The 24,348-nt window shown below is 39.9% G+C and overlaps 1 protein-coding gene across 9 annotated transcripts; it reads right to left on the reverse strand.

Moving 5' to 3' along the window:
- Positions 1-453: 453 nt before the first annotated feature.
- On the reverse strand, positions 454-23,314 carry LOC117873209 (TBC1 domain family member 7). 9 transcript variants are annotated; one of them, XM_034762325.1, is made up of 10 exons: positions 23,186-23,274; positions 22,176-22,244; positions 21,740-21,841; positions 16,357-16,476; positions 15,472-15,552; positions 11,509-11,696; positions 10,224-10,361; positions 6,196-6,341; positions 1,794-1,923; positions 454-706 (listed from the first exon to the last, which is right to left on the reverse strand). In XM_034762325.1, the coding sequence occupies exons 4-10, from the start codon at positions 16,466-16,468 to the stop codon at positions 620-622; spliced, it is 882 nt and encodes a 293-aa protein (XP_034618216.1). In that variant the 5' UTR covers positions 16,469-16,476; positions 21,740-21,841; positions 22,176-22,244; positions 23,186-23,274; the 3' UTR covers positions 454-619. The 9 variants fall into 9 exon arrangements, with proteins under 9 accessions (XP_034618216.1, XP_034618214.1, XP_034618217.1 ...); XM_034762323.1 differs by lacking the exon at positions 22,176-22,244 and having other exon boundaries at positions 23,186-23,314; XM_034762326.1 differs by lacking the exon at positions 22,176-22,244 and having other exon boundaries at positions 23,219-23,284.
- Between the last annotated feature and the right edge of the window lie 1,034 nt (positions 23,315-24,348).

Here is a 24,348-nt window from a genome sequence, read left to right on the forward strand (position 1 = left end):
GAGGACCCTAGCCCAGTGGTCCTCAACCAAGGAGATGCATACCCCAGGGGTACATCAACTCATCTAGATATTTGCCTAGTTTTACAACAGGCTACATAAAAAGCACTAGTGAAGTCAGTACAAACTAAGATAATTCATACAATGATTTGTTTATATTACTCTCTATACTATACATGGAATGCAAGTACAATATTTATATTCCAATCAATTTATTTTACAATTATATGGTAAAAAGAAGTAAGCAAGCAATTTTTCATTATTTTTTGTAATAGTGCGCTGTGACACTTTTGTATTTTTATGTCTGATTTTGTAAGCAAGTAGTTTTTAAGTGAGGTGAAACTTGGGGTACACAAGACAAATCAGACTCCTGAAAGGGGTACAGCAGTCTGGAAAGGTTGAGAGCCACTGCACTATCCCATTTGAATGTTGCAACTATATTACCAAAATTACTGCTCATCACAGCACAACTCAATCTTTATTTTTACTGCAACAATTTACAAATTAATCAGTGTGATATTTACAGCAAAAATGTGAAACAATTTAATGTCTACAGATACTAATCTAGGGAAGGACAATCAGAAGGTATGTCCTTCCAAACCGTGAGGACTGCAGCAAGTTCTCATACCAAATGTACCGGTGTCCCACAATGTTTGTGCCACAAATCAATAGCTTTGCTCACTATTGCGTCAGTGTTATCTTGAGGAATCTACAAAAGATCAGGAGAAAGGTTTGTGTTAAATTTAACAAGGTAGTCAAAGAGCCTCAAACAAAATATCCAATCACTCAAAGTAATATTTATTTCTATTCTCCATTCTGTTTATTTCACTTTCCAAACTTGTCATTTCTTGCCCCTAATCAATACTTATTTTGGGCATGGGTAGGAGCTGCCTTTGGATGGATCCTATGTGTTCAGGCCTAGCCAGATTGGCACCCAGCTCTCAGAGAAACAATCTCATTGTTTCCACATAAATGGAGGTGGAGGGCGGTGTTTCAGTCACCTCCACAGTGAGCACTCTTTGGGGAGGGAGCAGGCCAGGACCAGGTAGCATCGTGCCATCAACCTTGTGAGGAATTCCAACAAATTAACACAGCTTGAAGCTACACTAACTTTTCCACAGAAATCTCTCAGTACCACATGAACATGAGTGGGATCCAACGCCAGGATACAACAAGTCCTAGAAAGATGGCTCAAGGCAGTGCTGAGGCATTGATGGTCCATGCAGAGAGCCTGTTGCCTCCATGGATGTCTGGAAAGCTCCACTCATTCAGTGTGGGGGAGGAAGAGGAGCCCAAATCACCCCCAACAGAACAATTTGGGGAAACTTAAAGGACAGTGGGTTCTCCCCATAATCCTGATGGATTTTTCTGAAGGTGGTTATCAATTTGGGCTCTAAAGGTAAAAGCCTACATCAGCCACTGCTAAAACCCTGAGACCAGCCACCTTATGGACTCCTTTCCTCCTAAAAGTTAGTAACATTGTAATGACTGCAACTGCTATTAGAACTATGGTAAACTTAAAATTTAAAATATTACCACTAAATAAAAATACATACAAAAATTGAACATTGCTTTTCTACATTAAACCCACAATCAAACTGTCACTAAAACTGAGAAAGATAAGGCAGATTGAGTATTACCCAGTTCTCAGAATTACGTGTAATATCATGTAACTCATTTTGCAATGCTTTTTATCCTAACTGAATTAACAAGGGACAAAAAGTTTTTTTTTTTTTAAAAGCTGAAAATATTTGCTATACCACCAAAAACAATGCACAGCTAGAATGAGTACTTACATTTTCCAGAAACTGTGTGATCTTCTCTGCGTTAGTCAGGGCCATTATCTTCATTTTAAAGGTTAATAAAATCTCCAGAGCAACAAAAACAAGAATCTTGCAGGATCCACTAATAACTTTGTCCCAAACCCTAAAATAGTAAGTAACAAAGTCAACAAACCATACTAATCTGTTCTAATCTTTTATTCATTGCAACAAATCTCTTTTTCATATAATTTCCATGAATGTAGCAATGTACTAAATTATACATGCAGTACCTGTTCCAGTACCATTTATATTCAAAGTAAGGAAATCAAATGTTACAAGTTAATGACTTCTACTAAATCTCTAACTATGATGGATTAAGGGCAGAGCAGTACAGTAGTAGTGCCTACTGCTGCCAACCTTACACAAAGACCCCAATTAGAAATAAAACACATACAGATGTTCTGCATTGTTAGACGATTATAAGCTAAAATTTAACAAGCAGATCTTGTTCTAGTAAGCTTAATAATTACACATGGATGACTGTCACAACAGTATCAGTGACAATGAGATTTTTTTCCTGGTGCCAAGAAAAGGAATAAAATTAGCATATCTATAAAGAAATTTGTCAAATAGTTAACCAACTGAAACTAAAAGTTCAGAAGGAATAAAGTGCTACGCTAACTAACCAAGAATCCGAAGAAGTGAGGTTTTTACTCACGAAAGCTTATGCCCAAATAAATCTGTTAGTCTTTAAGGTGCCACCAGACTCTCTGTTGTTTTTGTAGATACAGACTAACACGGCTACCCCCTGATACTTAACCAAGAATACTTACTTTGACCAAATATTCCAGCTTATTGTATGAGAAGTGTAACTGATATCAACATGGTATCGCCAATTATGTTTCTGTAAATAATAATTATACACAGATAACATCTACTGACCCTCCCAACCCACTCTCTTCCTCACATCCACCCCCCCCCCCGTATTCTGCATAAAGCTACAGATGACAACTTTAGACGGGAACCTGAATGATAAATTTCCAAAGGCTGCAAGTAGTTTCACTACATGACTCCTTATTAAAAAATAATCCCTCCTTCTTTCAATTCTTCAACCTTCATTATCATAGCTCTTGATGTCACCATTTGTGCTCATTCTCCAATCATTGTAAAATCTACACAGGACGTGAAGGTGTAAAAGACCATAAAATCCTCAGGCCTACTTTATACATCACAAGTCAAGAAGAAAAGGCACAAGCCAAATGATAGTGCCCCAGACAACGTTTACTTCCCAGACACTAGAAGTATAATGTGTAGTGACTGCACAAATAATTATAATCCTAAAGAGAGCAGGGCAAGAGTCTTTCCAACATGTATTAAAACTAAGCTACTGTGACACATCCAGCCTTCTTTTATGATTCTGCTGCCAGATTTAATTGGAGTGGTGACTGAATTCATTACAGAAAGGTAACAGCATGGCTTTTAAAAAAGCCCGAAACATATCCATTGATACTCAACCTGTTCCCAAACAAGCATTTCAGTCATTTCATTTAAATGCTCATATTAAAACAACTACAATTAGTTAACTAATCCCCAGTCTAACGTTACCTCTGTTCCCCTAAAAACCAACCCAGGGTCACACTTGTATTAGTTTTATTACAATGCCGCTGTTAGGTCAGATAGAAAAGAGATGGAGCTTACTCATACACGCCCACATTCGCCACATTCATACCCTCATGCACCCACACACTTACACAGGCGGAGAGTTACCAGCGACAGCATGGAGGCCGAGAAGCCGAAGCTGGGGAGATCTGGTGTGTCCGCCTGCGGTCACGAATCCAGGCTGCTGAGCAGGTCAAGGAGCAGCACCTTGTGTGTGTGGCTGCTTCCTTTTATTTTGGAACTGGGCAGCTCCTGTCACGTACACTGAGTTTTCCTTCTGTGTCCGTCACCGAGAAACATTCCCAGTCCCTGTTCCTGTCATGCATCTTTTCTTTACAGCACTCCGTGATTGCCTTCTCAGGGCAGATTACATCAGGCACACCTGTCTCCGGGCTCTTTTCTCCTTGAAGTTCTTCTCCGCCCAGTCCCACATACACTCCCTTGTTCACACTCCCTTATCTTCCCCACACACTCCCTCGTTCACACTCTCTCTGATTGAGTGATGGGATATTACAAAGCTTGGAAGTTCATACAAGTGGTAACTTGAAAAGGTTACAGAGCTTGCAAAGGTTACAAAACTTCAAAGGCTGTGCTAACAATCACTGAAGTTACGAAGTCTGCAAAAAGGTTGCAGAACTTAATGATACAAGTTACAGATCTTACAATCGCATTTGAGCGGAGGCTTTACATAACACACACTTAAGGAAAGGAGTGGAGACAAAAAAGCTACACTTAAAATGCTACATCAGCACAGCTGCACCAATGTAGCGCTTAAGTGAAGATGCTCCTACACCAACAGGAGAGAGCTCTCCCATCAGCATAGTTAATCCACCTCCCCAAGAGGCGGATTACATGGGGGGTTAAATTCAGTATAACTACATCGCTCAGGGGTGTGAATTTTTCAAACCCCGAGAGACGTAGTTATAATACCAGAGGTGTGTAGTGTAGACCTGGTCAATGTTAGCACTAACCAGCTCTGTCTCCTCTTGCCCTCTCTCCTTAACTTCCAGCTATTATTACTGTCCATGCAGCTCAATTAATTTAAAACAATAAATGGGAATGGGAGTGTATGACATGATGATAAATACACTAGCAGTTGTCAGTGCCTTGTCTATGCTACTGCTACCACCAACCGAGCTGCAGCAGTAGAAAATGATAGAAAAAAGGCTAACGTAGAAGGCCACTGAGTTTATTTATTGATTTATTTTTGTAATTAAGTATTTTCTTACATAGTTTTTACACCTTACATCTTTATTAGTTCAAGTGTTCTTATCCTAACTTTTAGGATCAGACATACTTTCACGGTTTATGGCTTCAGAAAACTTGTGAAAGTTAATTTATTATTACATTGATGGGGAAATGACTACAGAAATTTAAACTGTACGAGAAGTCCTACTCACTGTCACTGAAAGTTAAAGCAAACGTTCTACTCGTTACGATGGGTTGGTGGGATTTTTTGTGTGAGACTAACATCCTTAGAAATGTAATAGGTATTAAACTAGCCACAGAAGGGCTCTCCTACCATTCCTTCACTGCACAAAAACATACTGACAATTACAAGGGGAAAAAAATACTAAATTAAATAATATGAAACTGAAACAAAGTAAGCTTCATGCAAAATCCTATGCACATCAAGTTTTATTTACTGTGAGTTGTGGAATAGTTCTTTGCATTCTTTGAAAGAACGCAAAGAACTATTCCACATCTACATTTTTCTGTAAACAAGGCACACATTACAAGTCTATGTAAAAAGAATAAATGCTAGAAGGTTCTCAGGGAAACTTCTTAGATTCCTCATCAAGTGCAGTCCTTTATTGAAAGTAAATTCTTATTCTGCCTTATCTCAGTTCATTACCAGGATTTTCAGTAACTGTCCTGAAATACTGTTTTGTTTTGTTTTTCAAAAATTGGCAATACTTCATTCATTACTATGAAGTCTGTACAAATACACCTCTACCTCGATAGAACGCTGTCCTCGGGAGCCAAAAAATCTTACCGCATTATAGGTGAAACCGCGTTATATCGAAATTGCTTTGATCCGCCGGAGTGCGCAGCCCCCCGCCCCCGCCCCCTCCCCGGAGCACTGCTTTACTGCGTTATATCTGAATTCGTGTTATATCGGGTCGCGTTATATCAGGGTAGAGGTGTATTTTAAAAAACACTTAGCTACTACAGTGATAAACGGGCTCCGATCCTTCAAGCTGACATCTCCACTAGGGACTCTGCTGGTATAACTATACTAACACAGCAGTATTGGCAAAGCCTGTGTAGTGTAGACTAGCCCAGTGTATGCTTTATTTTCACAGACTTTATCATGCTTAACATATCAAGTGCTATATTTTTAAACAAACTCTCCCACTATATTTTTAAATTCAGTGATAATCAAGAGTAAACATTCACTTAGCAAAGCAGTAACTGCGACTAAAACATCTGAAAATTCAGGTGCCTTTAGCTGTATGTCACAAAATAGGGATTTGGGGTTTTAAATACTAAGAAGCTGAAAGTGGTGTTAGCACACACAGCAAAAATTCTTACATTTTAACCTCATCTTTTTTAAATACCAAAAAAATCCACACTTTTAAAAAGATCTTATATCTGTAATAAGTGGAGTCACATCAAATTTTGTTATGATTTCTAAATCAGTGCTACTTTAAAATCAGTTTTCCTCAAATCTAGTTCATATTCTGGGTGATGAAATAAGAGAAGTTATCTTGTACTAGCAGCTAAACAAAGCTGAAATTCCTAAACAAACAAACAAACACAAGAGAACACTTGCCTCTGTAAACTGGATTCAGGTAAACACCCTGCAAAACACTTCTTAAACCAAAGATTGTAAGGAAGTTTGCTCACTGCAGAGCAGGCCTTCAGATGCGCCAGGAGTCTGTTATCTTCAACATTCAAATACTGTTCAAGAACTTTTGGCTGTAGAAAGAACAGGGAAGCAAAGTTTTAAATACCTCACATCAAATGGAACTCAGAATTGATTCTCACTTTAAGAGAAGTGTCTCAAAATTAAACACATGTAAAAAGCAAATACTAAAATATTAATATTAGATAATGTACTGCAAGGTCACATTCACCTACGGCAAGGTTTATTGAACTCTGCATTTGGCGGATAGCATATTTGCTAAACCAACTGCTTCCCCCCTTCCTAAAAAAAATCACCTACCATTATGAGGGCTTCTAAATACTGTAGGATTTGTTCCTTTGTGTAGTAAGGAGTCAGAATTTCAGGTGGCGCAGAGGATTATACCTGCACTAAACTTTCACCATTTGGGGACTTGCGTTCAATTGCTGCTACCATCACAAGTAAAACTGAGTTTAGTTCATCACAAACCTAGCTCCATTTGAGCACATCACAAAACCAACACACAATGCAGCAAAACAGGAGAAATCACGTCTCAGAGCAAATCACTATGCAACTTATTAAAAGCATTGTTTGCTGTTTAAAAAAAGCCTGTCAGAAGTGTTTTTAGAAAGACCAGCAAAATGGTATATAATGGTGGGGTTTAAAAAAAGAGTGAATTTAAAAATCATCATTATGAATTTATAATTCCAATCTTTTTATATAAAAAACACAAAAGTTTCACTATTTTCTGACAGCTGGACAAATGACTAATTTTACAGTTGTCAAAGGCAAAAAGATTTTCCTGTGGCTGTATTCCAAAATTCCTATTTTTGATAGAATACATAAACTATTGAAAAAAATCTGGGAGTGAAGGATCTATAGTCCCCTCTCTTGCTAATAGGAACACTTGTGAAAACACCCCTTCAGGCATGCAAACACTAATAATTATGGCAATTGATGTAGTTGAGTGTATTAACTCCAGTAACAGATGGTGGGTTTACAAAACAACTATTTTATAACAGGAACATGTATCTACATTAAGGATTTGAGCTTCCACTCATTGACTTTAATTGTGCAGGATCAGGCCCCCAGGTATGTATTTACATGAGTGGACACCGTTTATGAACAGGTTTCTTACTGTAATGTTATTTGAAAGGTCTAGATAAAGCAATAGATTTCTTATAAATACTAGTAAACCTAAGAAAAATTTCTTCAAGTTGCCTTTAACAAAGAAATACTGAAGAAACTCAACACTACCTGCTTTAAATGTCCACTAACAAAAGAACTCAACCTACTAAACTGGCATTTTATTGCAATTTGATTCAAAATGTATTGTTTTCCTAAAACAACAAAACCTGTTCTCAGTTCAAAACCAGCACCAGCACCTGTTGCCTGAATATCGGCTCATGAAGGATATGTGATACGCAGTAGCAGAGACAGAACAATTTAAACAGCTCTACAAGTGGTCTGATGCAAAGTACAGAATTGTCGGTGTAATTAGGCTTGTGACAGATTTTGTTTAAAATCAAAATAATTTTTAAAAAGTGACTGCAGTTGTAGGAATTCTAGTTGAGCTTGGATACTGTGACCCTAGGCATCCCTGTATTTACACCCTACACACCACTGCAATAATATTTGTACAAAATATGCCTTATGAGGTATCAGATGAAAGCTAAAAACATGTTGATTACTAATTTATTATAAAATGCATGTGTTAACCTTATATGCAAAGTAATGAATTCCCTCTGTATAACATTACAGTAACTCCTCACTTATTGTAGTTATGTTCCTAAAAAATGTAACTTTAAGTGAAATGACGTGAAACCAATCCAATTTTCCCATAAGATTTAATGTAAATGCAGGGGTTAGGTTCCAAGGAAATTTTTTGGGGGCAGACAAAAGGCATTATATACTGTACCGTATAGTACCGTACTGTGGTTGGGAAGTGCCCCTGGCTTACCTCACACGGGCATAGCCCATAGCTAGGAAGCACCTTGTGCAGCTGCAGTGGCAGCTTTCCCCCAGAAGAATAGGCACCGACTTTGCCGGGAGATGCTCCAGGCCCACCTCTTCCCGTCCCTGCTCCACTCCAGGCCCACCTCTTCCACCCCCACTCCACCTCCACCTCTTCCCTGGAGCACACTGCGTCCCCGCTCCTCCCGCTTCCTGCCAGTGCTTCCCTGCCACCAAACAGCTGTTTGGCGGTGCTTACGACTTTCTGGGAGGGAAAGGGAGGAGCGGAGACACGGCAGTTCCCCACTCCCTCCCTCCTTCTCAGAAAGTCCTAAGCTGAAGCGCTGGGAGGGATGGGGAGGAGGCGGAGAAGAGGAACTTGTGCAATGCTCTCTCGTAAAGTCGCTGCTCTTCCACAGAATCCTATAAGCAGTGGACAGAGCAGGCAGCCAAACAACGTTATAAGGGAACATTGCACAACTTTAAACGAGCATGTTCCCTAAGGGAGCAGTCACGGAACTTCAAAACAACGTTAAGCGGGAGGATGTTAAGTGAGGAGTTACTTGTACTAGAACATATTTAAGAACTGGTCTACACTAGACAAGTAGGTTAGTTTAATTAGGTCCATCAGAGGTATGAAAAATCCACACCACTGAGCAACATGGTTCCATCAACATAGCTACCGCCTCTCGGGGAAGTGGATTACCTAAGACAACTGGAGAACCCCTCCCATCAACGTAGGTAGAGTCTACACTAAGGTGCTGCAGCTGTACCACTGTAGCGTTTTAAATGTAGACCATCCTTAAGGCAAAGACAGTTTAGCCTACATAAAGGTAATAAACATGTCTATCTTAGACAGAGGAATGTAGGTTTACCTCGATTTACACATTAGCCGAAAACAAAGCTATTAAGCTAAGCCAGTCGGGGTTCTCTTGAGCCTGAACTCAAGGGACAGAGAATTAACTGACTCCTGCACGGCAGAGAGACACAGGAGACTGAATACCCAGGAGGTCTTTCTGAGCTGTAAGACAAAGACATCTCTTTGGGGATATAAGGACCAGAAAGATACTGTAGGGCTCCTTCACCTTAAGGAGACAGAGAAACCAAGCAATTTGATCTCTGTGATAGGTCTTGGCCAAGCCAACCAGTAAAAAGCTGTCAAGGAAACTCGGGGTGAGAGAAACTATCTTGAACAAAAACTATATTTTGCTAGATTAAATTTTAGACTTTTTGATGTGTGTTTTCACTTGTAACCATTTCTTCCTCTCTCTCTTTTACATGGTATCACTTAATCCATGTTTTTCTATTAATAAACTTGTTTTACTTTTACTATAAACCAACTCAGTGCTGTTTGAAAAGATGGGTGTATTTACTCCAGTTAGATTAATAAACCTGTGATGTATGGACTCTTAACAGAGTGGCAAACTTAGTATCTTCTGTGCATGCAGAGTGGTAAGGGCTGTGCATTGCAGACAAACATCTCTGAGGAGCTCAGGGGTGACTGTTACCTGCTAGGCAAGGGCTGGGCCAGGAGAGCCTTGAGGACCCAGCTGATGAGGAAGACTGGGCTGGTGTGGCAGAGAGCTGAGACACAGGCTAGTCGCTAGCAAAACTCACGCTTGCTGAGGCAGAGGGTAACCCAGTGGCTTACAGCTCTGGATATCGGCAGCAGCGGGTTACACATACAACAGCTAAATCCTATCTGTGCTCAAACCTGTACATTTTTGTTTAACTTAAAAGTCTAAAAATTCAAAATGCAATTGAAACATGTTTTAGCAAACAAGACCAATTTCTTACACCACAAAGTTTCTATCAGGGAATTTACAAAGCACAACTGGAGGCCTATATTATTATTTTATAGTAACTAGTGGCAGAACAGAACCAGGTCTACTGACTTCCAGTCCCTTGCTAGCTCCTAGACGTAGCTCCCAAGATGTTCAGTGCATACCAAGTCACATCTCCCCCCACTCCACTCAGTCTCTCTTTTCACAAACAATACTTACCAGCTGTGGTAACGAATCTTTGTATTTGTTGTTTAACTGATTCACAAAACTACTGACAAGCCAGTAGCAGTCGATATTATCCTCCACCACTTCCTCCATGGCTTTAGCTATGGCAAGAAACACTTCATCTTCTGGTTCCTAGAAAGCAAAAATAGAAAATTGGGATCCACAGAATTGTTGGGCTGCCCATGTAAGTTATTGTGATTCCCTGACCCTGTAATTTTGATAGATGAACTGAACAAATATGTGAAATGAGAAACGGTACTGACATAATTCAAGACTTTGGCAATAACTGCATAACTGTATTTTCTGTAAAATACTGAATAAATAAATAAATAAAAGGGGTTTATATTTTTAAATCAAAGTGACAGAAGTTTGGCATGGCTCAGTCATGTAACAAATAAAAAGTTCTCTGTATCAGGTGACATGAGTCAATATTAATGGTGTGTGTTCTATCAAATAAATGGGGCCATCCTCCTCCCTTTTACACCATGATGCTTGCTAGTTTATAGAACTGCTCTTTGCTTATAGATGTTTATGTGTACAGAATGATTTTGTTTTAGATAAAAGGCCACTTCTGTAGACTTTTAATTACCTGGATACTAGTAAACTCTCCCCCATGGGACAAGGCACCTTATTCCCAAAGTACAACTCAATAGGTACTTGAGATGCATGTTCTCTTCCTTTCACTAAGCATTAGATTTCCCTGTCACCAAGATTATATCATGCTCTCTGCTTTTAGACATGGAAAGGGAACAGAAGTCATGGAAATTAACTATTAGATAGCAGAACTCCCATCATCAATGGTCAAGTAGTTCTGTAGCGGCACTAAATGCTTGAATAAAACCCCAAAACAGCTCAGGTTAACAAAAATGCCAGGTTAGTAAATTGCAATAATTTAGGAACACAATGCAAGTTGCATAAATCACTACTTTTAGTGGCCCGGCCCCAAGACATTCAGGAATCCCTGCGGCAGCAAGATTGTCATTTGCTTTAAGGCATTTTAGACAAAAAGAAATGAAGGTAGGAACTAGAATACAAACGCAACGGAGTCCAGAAAAAAAAATATAGAAAAGATTTTAAGGCATAAAAGCTTATGCAAGAATTTGGGGGAAATGAATGAATGTACAGTTTGAGTAAAAGCTAGAATTTGATATTAGTATCCTGTTTTTACACACACTTCATTTTGTCTCTGTGTATATCTTTCATGCTATTAATAGTTTCAGTTTAATGTTTCTTTTATCTGAAAGAGTTCTGTTGAAAGTCAAAACAAACAATGACTGACCAGAGGAAAAGCCAAATTTCGAGGCAACCTTCCTGACTCCAGTTGATGCATGCGAAGGAAAATTTCAACCTGTGGGGTAGAATCCTTGATAAACCGAATTACTTGGAGGGCATGATACACATCCCTATATTGTTCTGTTCGGTACTTCATCACCAGAGCATGAGATTCATGGTGAGGAGGAATAATTCCTAAAAAAAGAGAGAGAGAGAAGGAAAGCAGTGAATCCTCTTTCTAAGGAGCTACGCTTACTTCAATATGTACTAATATACAGCCTGCAAAAGATGTAGGTCCCAATCATGCAGCTCTTACTCATGTGAGCTTGGTTAAAAGTTACAGTATGGAATCTTATAAAGACAAGACGACACAGAACAAGCAAATAATAATATTTATTAAAACGGAAGGTCATATGTTGACCGAATGCAGGAATGATTTATTCACGGACTTGGTTTACTGATCCCCTTTTAGGCCTCAGCATCAGGCTGATCATTTTTTGTCCATGAGGTCACTGGAGGCTGGTATGTTGAGAAGAGGTTTCATTGTTTGGAATGAGGGGAAATTAGTTTAATGATGTAATGAAGTAAATGCATTTAAAAAAAAAAAATCAAAACTGCCATTAGCTTGGATTTATCTGCAGCATTTACTATATTGCGTTTTCTGTGTATTTGTGCTGAGCCTTCCCTTTGTTTTGGAGATAAACGTAGCTGCAGAACAAATATTTTATTCCTTAGTAACTAAGACATTCATGGTCTCATAGAAAAAAACAAAATGGGCACTTCCTATACAAATGCCTTACCAACAGCATAACAAATCATCAGCAGCCTAGATCAAAGAGCAGTGATACAAAAACAGAACAGTTCCCTTTCCAAAATTCTACGGTCCCTCTAAGAATATCGGGGTTGTGTGCGTGCATATAAGTAACACAAAGGTACTGTGCAACTTTCTTATTTAAATTTACATTACCCGCAGTGGAACCTTCTTTACAGACTTTACCAGAGAGATCAATCTTCCTCTGAATCAGTGGTGGGAAGTAATTTCAATAACACTGGATGAATCAATTTCAGGTAGAGGCCCCATAACCATGTCAGCCAAAGAAGCATGTAACACACTAAATTTTCCTCACATAATACAGCTGATTATGTTAAACGCCAATCTTTCTACCACCATTACAAGAAGGATAAGTTATCTTTCCACTGTCCCGATAAATGATTTATGATATCCATAACAGACTAGGGTGACCAGACAGCAAGTGTGAAAAATTGGGACATGGGTGGGGGGTAATAGGAGCCTATATAAGAAAAAGACCCCAAAATCGGGACTGTCCCTATAAAATCGGGACATCTGGTCACCTTATAACAGCCTCATATGACATCTTTCCTCTAGTGCTCTCTTAATTGAGCACTTTCCTTCATCCTAATGATTTCACCTCACTTAGGACTTTATCTTGCTACCACTGAAGTTAATAGCAAAACTGCCAGTGACTTCAACAAAAGTAAGATCCCAATGAGGCCAAAGCAGAAATGCTCCTATGTATCACTAATGGTGTAAAACTAATCAGTAGTTTTGTAGGAACTAATCAGAAGGAGGCCCTCTTCAAAATTAGTCTTGAATCAGGTTAATCTGCTGCTTTTGCCTCTCTTTAAATGAAGGAGAATAGTAATCCCAAGTGTTAACCCAGGAAATCACAGAATTTGAGTACCAAACAAAATAGATACAGACACTTTTCTTCAAACTGCCAGAGCAAATCATCCTAACAGCTGGGATTGAACAAGCCATCATAACTAAGCAAGTACATGCTGCTAAATTTACAGGTTAAATCTAGAAAACTGACCCTAGGCAAACAGAGAAAAGGGAGTCACAAAAAATGCAGTGAAGTCTATAAATCATTTTAGTGCAAAAGACCCTCCACTTAGCTACAATGAGCCATACTTTATTGAGGAAATTAAGCAGGATAGATATATGGCACACTTTATAACCTGGGAAGGCATCAGGGCCTATCATCTTTCACATCTAATTTTAGAAGTAGTTCATTGATGGGATTGCAACCCTCTTGCTAAACTAGTAAATTTCTTTACAAGAGACAATGCTTCCCCACAGAAATGGATAAGGCTGTTCCAATCCTCAAGGCAGAGATGTTTTAGATTACAGTTCCTGATGAATGTTTACACTAAGAAAAATCTTTGAAGACATTACAAGAAATTCTCCCCGCACTCAACTATCCCTTGTGCCTCAGCAGACCCAAGGTGTCTGTAGAATGCTTTACCCTATTCTGGGTTGTTTAACTGAAAAGAGTTCACATATTTAAAATTTCCACACTGAGTTCTAAAATGAAATTTGTAAACATGTTTCTTACACTTTCTATATACTCAGAATCAGACTAAGATGTAAGCTGGTATATAAAATACATAGAAGGACTCGACCTACCCAACATTTCATTGTATCATAGGGTTGTAAGAGTCACAAATCATGGTGTCTGAGGCAGTGAACAAATGCTACTGGCTCTAAACTGAATTACAACTTTGCACAGAAATTCCTTTGTGCAGTTAACAGTGCAGTTTTGGATGAAAGATCTTCTGCTGTTACTTCTTAATACCATCTATATTTCTTCCTCACAACATTTTAAAGGATTCTGAATCTCCACGACTTTCAGTTACCTGTCTCAAGAACTGTGTTTATCCCTAGCTTAATTCTGTTATTGCCCAGGGTTTCACTATGTATGATCATTTAGTAAAAGAAACAGTATCACAAGGTTCAGAATCAACTTTTAGGTTTTGCACCAAAAAAGTGTTTACAAATCTTAACATGGACATTCATGAATTTTTAAAATAATTCACTTTTGAAATAAAGTGAACAAAAAATGTTTAACGAGAAAAGTTTTAGACAGGATTTAAACTTTCCTCTTCGGTGTTTGCAACCCAGACACTAAAGCATTGTGTTGGTGTACGAGAACCAGGAAGTGAAACTGAGCAGACAGAAGACTGACATTTACTACTCTATTTTTATTGTCATGATAGCAATGAATAAAGTAGATAGGCAGACACAAATAGTTAAAAAAAATAAATTCCAAAATTTATTTCAGTTTTAATTAACTAATGCATTAATAGGGATTTAAGTAAGGATTTTTTTTTAATGTTCAAACTGGTAATATTCCTGTAAAGTTAGCTAATGTTTGAAAAGCATCCTAAAGGTGAAGTTTGGCACGTTCATAGTTCTAAGAATTATTACTAGTCCTGGGCTACGCACACCCCCAGCTTCGTTAGTTCACACCTAATAAATCCAATAAACTGAAAAAGCTGTTCCAAAGCACCATTAATACTGTTGGAATTAGTAATCTGACTCACTTGCTACAGAGAATCTAGCACATGGCCTATTTATGGTCCTGGTTTCCTTCTCCTCTCCAATGGCAAATATCATTTAACATTAGAAGAAAAATTAGAGCTAAACCTTGTTGGAAAGCTTACAACAATAGGGATTCTAACCACAGACAGATTCTATTAAATAATCAGTTCAATACAAATCCCTAACTTTTTAAAATCTAGTTTTGATCAGAGATTCAGTTTCACTTAGATGTCCAATTTTTTTTTGACAATACTGAAAACCCTATTAGATGTCAGCTATTTATATTAAACATCCAACTTTACCCACACTAATTATTCATATCATGTCCATGACATTATAAGCACATTTATAGAAGTTAAATTCAATTACCTAATTTTGTAAAACCGCATGTACAACAGTTCCCAAAATGCATGCATAAAACAGAAAGTCAAATCGTTGTTAACTTGCATGTGTACATTAAATGTTCTCGGTGTGAAACTTGTGAGTATGCAGAAGTGGACCCATGTCTATCATTAGCAACTGGTCACAAAACAGAGTATTCCATGTTTTTACAATCCCCCAAACAAATGACAAATACCCAGCTTATTCTTATTTCTATAGTTAAAACCACAGTCTCACATGTCATACCTAAAAGCACCTTCCACACCAGGATACGATACATGGATGGGAGAGGAAATCTTTGACTAAATGTGCAAAGCTTCTCAATATCTGCAAAGAAAGCAAATATTTTTCAAAACATTTTAAAAACTTGAAATATTTTCAATAGTGGCACTGATTCACCGAAACAGGACAATTCTTTAGTTGCAGATCTACATCTGCAAATTGCTCTTTAAAAGGACTAACAATAAAAGCTAATCCGTTTCGGTTCAAAATGGATAGAAGTGTCATACAAACTGCTCCAATGATTCTACTGAAAATTTAAATCTTAACTTAAAATGAAGCCATAGGTACACCAGATCTAATCAAGGGGGGAAAAGGACATTTTAAGCACTTTTGAAAAATGTGTTGCTGCCTCAAGACTAATTACAAATAAGCTCTTTGGTGCAGAGACCATGTCTACCTTTCTGGTCTATGACAGACTTAGCACCCTCAGAGACCAGTAGAAATAATAATCATATCACAATTCATTGCGACTTTCAGGAGGAGAAATTAGCAGCAGAAGCTGAGCAACTCTTGAACAAAAATTACTTTCGTACAAACATTTTCAGTTTCTTGGCATAAAGAAGAAGAAAAATAAGCAAGAGGTTCTAAATAAAATATCCACTGCTTCTCAAATGCACCTATTGGAAGCTATCAGTACCACTGAAGTCTAGAATATCCCCTAGCAATTTTAGATGCTACTCTTTTTGCAACATTACTATTAATATGACAGTAAAAAACATAAAAAGTTTAAAGACAAAGGATCAGAGGTGCTAAGCACCAGCAGTTACTGCTGACTTCAGTTAGTTGTGGGTTTTCAGCACAACCAAAAATCATGCCCAGAAAGTACAGGAAATAGTGGGATCAACTCACCCAATCGATCATCTTTCAGTAGGATTTCCAATGATTTCTTTTCTTCAACACCACGAAATCCCACTTTTTCATAGTAGACAGAGCGGAAATTTCTCTGAGAATCCTCAGCCATGTTTTATTCTGGAGGAGAAGGTGGGGGGGGGGTCAAAAAAGTTATAACACACTGTTGGATATAATTTAGAGAAAACTGCCTTTGTATATTGATGAGAATTAAGTTCCTTCATCTCTATGGCATGAGTAACCATCTAGTGAATTTGAAAGACTTTCAAGACACGTGCATCCTTAGACAGACACCACTGAAAAATAGACTTTGGACTAAGTAGGGTAAATCTAATAGAGTCAGATTTCAAAGAGAATAAACTGGGTAAGAAGTTACATTGCTTTAGAAAAAAAAAAGACACTTTGTTTTGCAAAATCTATTAAAACAATATATGATTATTTTGTGAGAAATCTGACTGCTCACAAGCTTGGATAAGTAGAACTATTATCCAGACAAGTAAAACTGTCAGTATCTACTACACAAGGGTAACTGAGAAACTGATAACAGAGCATTAAGCTCTAAGAGTACAGGTGGATGAATGCAGACCTGTCAAAGACTGTGCAGCTTTCAATAAGACACTCATGTTGTCAGCATGCACAGCACCAACCACAACCCTGAGCTTGTCATTCTAGATCAAAGAAATATAAATAAATTATCCCTATCTTAAAAAATATGTTGTATATTATGCAATGTGTACATTATATTTTCTGATCGAAAATTTCCATTGTGATTGAACTCAATTTTTTACAGAGAGGATCTCTCGTAATTTGAGGATTTGCAAAAGCTAAGAAGCACTATGCTAGAACTAGAGTAATGAAAAACAATCCTGACCTTGATGTCCAAAAATATATGGACAATTTGACAAGAATTTTTTTTTTAATTTGTTTTTGGAGCGAATGGCACAAGCATAGAGCCTTTTTCAGCTATGGTTCTCTAGTGGCTTATAGGAGGACCAGGAACAAAACGTATTTATGGATATACACAAAGCCCCTGATCTTGCAAGTATGTAGGTCTTTGTTGTATCAGGGCCAAAATTAGCACCCAAAACCAAGTAGTAGTAAAAGATTTGTGTTTATTGTGTTTGATCAGATGACATTTAGATTTCAAAACTAGACAGACACTATTTACATTACTGGAGACATATCCTTCTTTGGGGATGCTCCCAAAATGCTTCACTTACATAAACACTTGAGACTTTTCACATGCCAAGCACTGCAAGATCGGGCCTTTAGAGTATTTATTATTAGTTTGTATTGCAGCAGTAGCCAGAAGCCCCATTGTGCTAGGGATACTGTAAACACAGCAAAAAAACAAACAAACAAAAACGCAAACCATTCCTGCTCCAAAGAGTTTTAATTTTTTACTTGTGTTTGACATATAATATTTAGACAGCAAATTAGTCTCAGTTCTCTTACAGTTGGTGGAGTGACATTTTAACGGATATTAAAGTAAAGGCACAACTAAACCTACAGTGACAGAATGCTAAAAATAAGAGAAACCTAAAAAAAAAAAAACCTATGGTACAACTGTATAGAGGAATGCTATTTAAACTGTCACCGTAGCAAAAACATTTAATTTTGATTTACTTGTGAATCAGATGATATCCCCCAACATTGGAAAAACTACATTTTTTGTCAGGCAACCAAACAACTTTAAAATCTTGATTTCATATGGTCAACTGAACAGGAAAAACTGTCTTCAGTGTGTTAGTTAAGAGACCTCTGCAGAAAAAAAGCAAACTCAATTGGTCTTTATATAAATATTTTCATTCTCAGGAAACACTTATTACGAGGTTATTAAACTAAAAGGCAGCAATTTAGGAATAAGTAGTAAAATATTATTAAACAACAGGCAAGCATGATATAGACAGAGTGGTGCCCCTTTATAACGAGGATTGAAAGGGTTAGATTTTTATTGGTAAGCGTCAATAAGCGTCAATTTTCCTGGACATGCACAAATGGATGAAAAAATATTTCTATCAACAATAATCAAAGTGAGAAAAATGCTGCTTAAGAATGTACTAGTTTTCTTTAAGGAGATTTGCTTTGTATATTTTGACATGTGAGGTTGACAATTTGTGTTTTAAGCATTATAAAGATTTAACTTTTTGAAAGTCAATGTCTACTCATTAATTGTCTGACCCTCCCATAATTTCCTACAACTGTGAAAATTTAAATTGATAAAAATAAACATCGATAATATCCATCAAAATTATAAAAATAAAAACTGAATTCTGCTGAATCTATTTATAGCTATAATAGTACCTTATTAATCAGCACTTATAACTAGGGTCCCATTCTACAAACAATCCCAATGATTTCAATGGGAGTATTAACTTGCATAAAGTTGCATGTATTCGTAAGTGTCTGCAAGGTCATGATCTAGGAGGTTTATTTGCAGATCAAGAGAATTTTGCCAATTATCAAATCAATAAACAACAGAAAAGCAAAGATGCTGCATTACAAAATGTACTTTGTTAATCTGATAAGCATAGTCTAGTTGATTATAATACCTCATAGAAAGCTAGTAAAATGTTCTTTAGCATATTGTTGAAAATTAATATTCTTGTAGTAAAATGACGGAGTGGAAGATGGCAGCCTTCACAGGGCCACTCTGTTAAGTGAGAATTTACAACAAATGCCATCAACTCAGCAACCAAACATCGCTCAGCGATCTCCTGGTCATTAGAGCAGCAACTCAACAAATCCTGAAGTTCCTCCTCAGGGCCATACAACGTGCCAAATGGGCCCTGGAATAAGAATCCTGAACTTAATGTTGAAGGACTCTCATGGGCAAAATTCAAGTACCTTGGAAACTTGCTGAAGATTTACACCATTGATATCTTCATGTTGCAAGAGACCCATGTTGGCAACAACCAACAGGCTAGGCACTACCACATCTATGGACACAACCTAATGACTAGCCATTACCATCCTAAATATGGCTTGGCAATATACATCAAGGACACCATCACAGATTTCAATATTATTCCATCAACTGAAGAGGAGATCACATTTGCCACAACTATCAAAGTAGGGGAGCTCCACATTACCAACGTCTATAAAGCCCCTGGCACAAAATGGCCAAAACCAGCACTACCCAGCACTCCTATTCCATGCATCTGTGCAGGTGATTTTAATAGTCACCACTAGGGCTTTGGAGCAGAGCCCGGAGCTGGAGCGTGGAGCAGCTCCGGAGCAGTGGAGCTGCAGGTTTTTGCCTGGAGCTGGAGCAGAGCTGGAGCACATCCCCAAAGCCCTGAAATGCTATCAACGGTTTGCATGGCTCCTGAAAGTAGCAGGAAAGAAGAACATTCCCTGAGGTTTCCGAAAAAAGCACACTCCCTGCTGGATAAGAGACACACAGGAGTTGCTCCAGCAATACAATCAGACCAGGAGCTCTCATACTGCAAAAGCCCTGCTACATTCCTTTGACACAGCAAGATGCCAGCACTGGCTTGATTGGGTGCAAAACCTTGATTTTACACATTCAAGTTGTCAAGCCTGGACACTACGACGACGTCTTGGGGCCGCCAATGCCACACAGTACCCGTCACACAAAAAACAGCCAAACTCAATAGCCTCCAAACTGGTAGCGAACACAAAAGGACCACTTGATAAACACACAAGAAGAGAAGTGTATCAACAACTCTACCGAACACTTGCATCAATCCCCTGAGGAGAACCTGTCACTGTCAGCATTGAGGAAGTAAAAGAAGGACTTGCCATGATGAAAAAAGGGAAGGCTGCAGGCCCTGACGGTATTCTGCCAGAATTCCTCCACCATCTCAGCCCCAAAGGACTCCAATGGCTAGCAACATTGTACTCCGTTATCTTAAGAATAGCACGGATCCCTGAAATATGGCATGAGTCAATGGTAACTGCCACTCCAAAGCCTGGAAAGCCCCCTGATAAAGCAGGAAGAGATAGGCCAGGAGTTCTCAAACTGAGGGTCAGGACCCCTCAGGGGGTCACAAGGTTATTACATGGGGGGTTGCAAACTATCAGCCTCCACCCCAAATCCCGCTTTGCCTCCAGCATTTATAATGCTGTTAAATATATAAAAAACTGTTTTTAATTTATAAGGGGGGGGTCGCACTCAGAGGCTTGCTATGTGAAAGGGGTCACCAGTAAAAAAGTTTGAGAGCCACTGAGATAGGCCAATTTCTCTACTATGTACGACCTATGAACTTCTTCAACATACCCTCCTCAAAAGAATACGCCCTTTTTCTGAGCCAATTATCCCTGTGTGGAACAGGCAGGCTTCCAGCCAAAACTTAGTTGTTGTGACCAAGTTCTGGCACTCACAACTCACATTGAGGCTGGCTATCAAAAAAACCCTTAAAGACTGGCACAATATTTGTTGACCTCTCATCTGTGTATGATACTGTATGGACTAAGGGCCTGATGCTGAAACTTGCTAAAATTATACCTTGCTAGCAAACACTTCACCTGTTGTTGATCATGCTGAGTAACAGACGCCTACAGGGGTACCTGGGTAATAAAAACAGCTCACCCCGTGTCATAAACAACGGGCTACCACAAGGCTCTGTACTTGCGCCAACCCTTTTAATATTTACATAAGTGACATGTCTCCAGTTAAATCATGAAAATCTGGATATGCAAATGATCTTTACATGACAATCCAAGCAAACCTCCATGACATTGAGAAAGCATTAACTGAGGACATCCAAAATATGGAACAATATTTCTGGAAATGGAGGTTCAAAGTAAACACTGGAAAAACAATAGTAAGCGCATTTCCTCTCGATAAGAGTGCCAAAAACACACAAAGTAGCTTTCTGTGGTAAAAATGTGCAACACGATTACTCTCCAACATATCTCAGAGTGAAATTCGACACCACCCTCACCTTCCAGGACCATCTCAAGAAGGTAGCTGCAAAGATAAAAACGAGAGCCAACATAATCCTGAAACTAGCAGGTATAACCTGGGGTGCATCCACATTGCGAACATCTGCAATAGCACTTGTATATTCAGTAGCTGAATATTGTGCAGCCACACATGACTTGTGGAGTGCCAGCGGAATACAGTGAAGCGGTGCATCATGGGAACCCTTAAGTCGACTCCAACACCCTGGCTACCTGTCCTGTCTAGCATCGCTCCCCCGCCGATACACCGAACTGCTGCAACATTCCGTGAAACTCAGTGATTCCAGGAAAATAGATGTCTTCCTATTGACCATGACCTTGACAATGTCCCCCGCACCAACATCTTAAATCCCACAAGCCTTTCTGGGAACATTCGTTTAGCCTCATACTATCAGGCTATGATCAGGAGGCTTGGAAAGCAGATTGGATTAAACAAGAGTTAAAAAATAAGCACGTTGTGCCAGATCCCATGCAGAAGGTTCCTGGGTCTGAACTTCCCCAGTCATCTTGGTCAACTCTGAACCGAATTCAAACCAACCATGGTAGATGCGGATATCTAATGCACAGATGGAAAATCAAGGACTCCCTGGTGTGCAAGTGTGGTTCCCCACAACAGACCATCAATCATATCATTACCTACTGCCCAATTTATAAATATGAAGGAGGCATTACTGCAATAAATTTTGCTACTCCTGATGTAACCATTTGGTTCGATCAACTTCAGGTGAAATTGTAGTTGCTGCTCTACACCAACCATACAAAAGTAGTAGTAAAATGACATCCTACTACACCACCTTGCTATAAAATCTTTGCAAAGAGGGAACAACCATCTTTTGGCATGGACCTTATGGGGCTATGTGGATTAGCAAGGTTCTACAGCGTACACTCACTCTGGAGAAGCAGCAAGTGACACTTCAACCGTGTTGGTCCATACACACAGCTGATATTTTGTAAGTTTTCTGCAAACATCCACAATTACAAAGGAAAATCTTCTAGCATGTATTTGGGAAAGTGGGGGAGGGGTCACCTACCACCAGGATGAAATTAAAATTACTAACACAAGTTCCCCTCTGTGGCACCCCAATTCACACCACTCTCCTCTCCCTACCAGCCTCCTCCATTGAGGCCAGGGGTGTTTGACACCTACCGAAGATACCAAATGCACGGAGGGAAATAATGGGGGTGCAATACAGGGCGGAAGGGAACAGCAGCCTGCTACGGGAGCTAGATGTTGACAGGGAGGAAGATAATGAGTGGGTGAGTGGCTGATGATGAGGGGAATAGTGGAGTGAGTGGGTGCTATAGAGGGAGGAAATGGCTAAGGGGGATGGGTAGCAGAATAGCAGGGTGCTGTAGAGGGCAGGTGAGCAGATGGTGGGGTAGGGGATAGTGGTGTACTACAGGGGCTGGGTGGTAGCTAGAAGTCAATGGGGTGGTGGCTAGAGGTCAGTGGGATGCTATAGGGGGGAAAGGGGTGGCTATAGGCCAGTGGGGTGCTATAAGGGTGATAGCGAGAGATCAGTGGGGTGCTATAGGGTCGGGGTGGTGGCTATAGGCCAGTGGGGTGCTATAAAGATGGTGGCTAGAGATCAGTGGGGTGATATAGGGTCTGGGTGGTGGCTATAGGCCAGTGGGGTGCTATAAGGATGGTGGCTAGAGATCAGTGGGGTGCTATAGGGTCTGGGTGGTGGCAATAGGCCAGTGAGGTGCTAGAAGGGTGATAGCTAGAGATCAGTGGGGTGCTATAGGGACTGGGGGATGGCTCCGGAGGGTCGGGACGCTACAGAGGCTGGGGGTGGCGCTGTAGGGACCGGGGGAGGAGCCCGTAGGGCGCCGGGGGACAGGACCCGGGACTAGACTCCCCACACCCCAGCCCCCGCGGCCCCGGCTCCTTGCAAACCCTGCGCTAGCGGCGGCCGCTCTCTGCCCGCACCGCTGAGCCCCGGCCCGGGCCCGGCCACAAACACACGACGGAGGCGGAGCCCGGCCCGGCGCAGGCGCTGCCGGCCCGCACAGTGTAGAGGAGGCGGCGGGGGGCGGGCGCAGGGCTGGAGGCTGGGCCGCGGGAGAGGGACGCGCTAAAATCCACCCCCAGGCTGAGCACAGGAGACAGACACCCCCGCCCCATGCCCCTGCCGGGGGGAGCGCGCGCACCCCCCAAATCCACTCTGCCTGGGCGAGGGAAAACAGACCCGCACAGCAGATCCCGGGCGAGAGACTGTGACCCAGAGAAACACTTGGAGCAACTTCCCAACGTCCCATGCTGCCCTGCCGCCCCCCCAGCGAGAAAAATCCAAACCTTGCTCCTCGGGGTGGGGTTTCAGAGCCAAGGTTTCCGCATTGCAACTGCCAAGCACTCAAACAATCACGAGATGTTTAAAAAAAAGAACCGGTGGGGTCTTTTAATTTACCTTGGAAGCTTTAGGGTTTACAGTTTGAAGCTTTTCTATACAATCAGAAGGGCTAAATACCTTTTTTTAATGGACACTCAGAGGTTCTTTTATAACTTTACTCCTGGATCGGAGTCTTTAAGAACAACACCAAATACCAAGAGACTCATGAATTGGTTCACTGAGATTTTTTTTAAAGACCTAAAGTTAGGCACCTAAATCCATTTATAGGCACCAAAATACATAGGCACCTGATTTTCAGAAAGAATGAGCATCAATTTCTTTTGAATCTTGACTGACATGTTTTTACTGTACATGCCTGCAAGAAACCATATTATAACGCCACTGGGCAACAGCTCTGCTTGAACATTCTTGTTGAGCGTGTATTCAGTTATTTACGTTTATTGCAGTAATTCTGTACAGCACCAGATGGCAGACTGCTGTCATTTTTTTCTGCCTTTTTTGACTGCATGTGTCAAAGCAAGGGATGGCGCTTGTCTCTGTGCATGGAGTGGTTTGGGTTCTGTTTGTGGTGTTCCTTTATGGAAACAGGCTTATCAGTTTCACAAGCTTTAGAATACTGTTGCTGAAGCTCACTCAAACCTCCATCTTACTTTTATGTTAGGCCTTGTCAACAGTCAGAGCAGAATCATGCTGAGTTTTAAGAAAGTGG

Source organism: Trachemys scripta, chromosome 2 (genome assembly GCF_013100865.1).
Source record: "Trachemys scripta elegans isolate TJP31775 chromosome 2, CAS_Tse_1.0, whole genome shotgun sequence".
In the NCBI taxonomy this organism is placed as follows: domain Eukaryota; kingdom Metazoa; phylum Chordata; order Testudines; family Emydidae; genus Trachemys; species Trachemys scripta.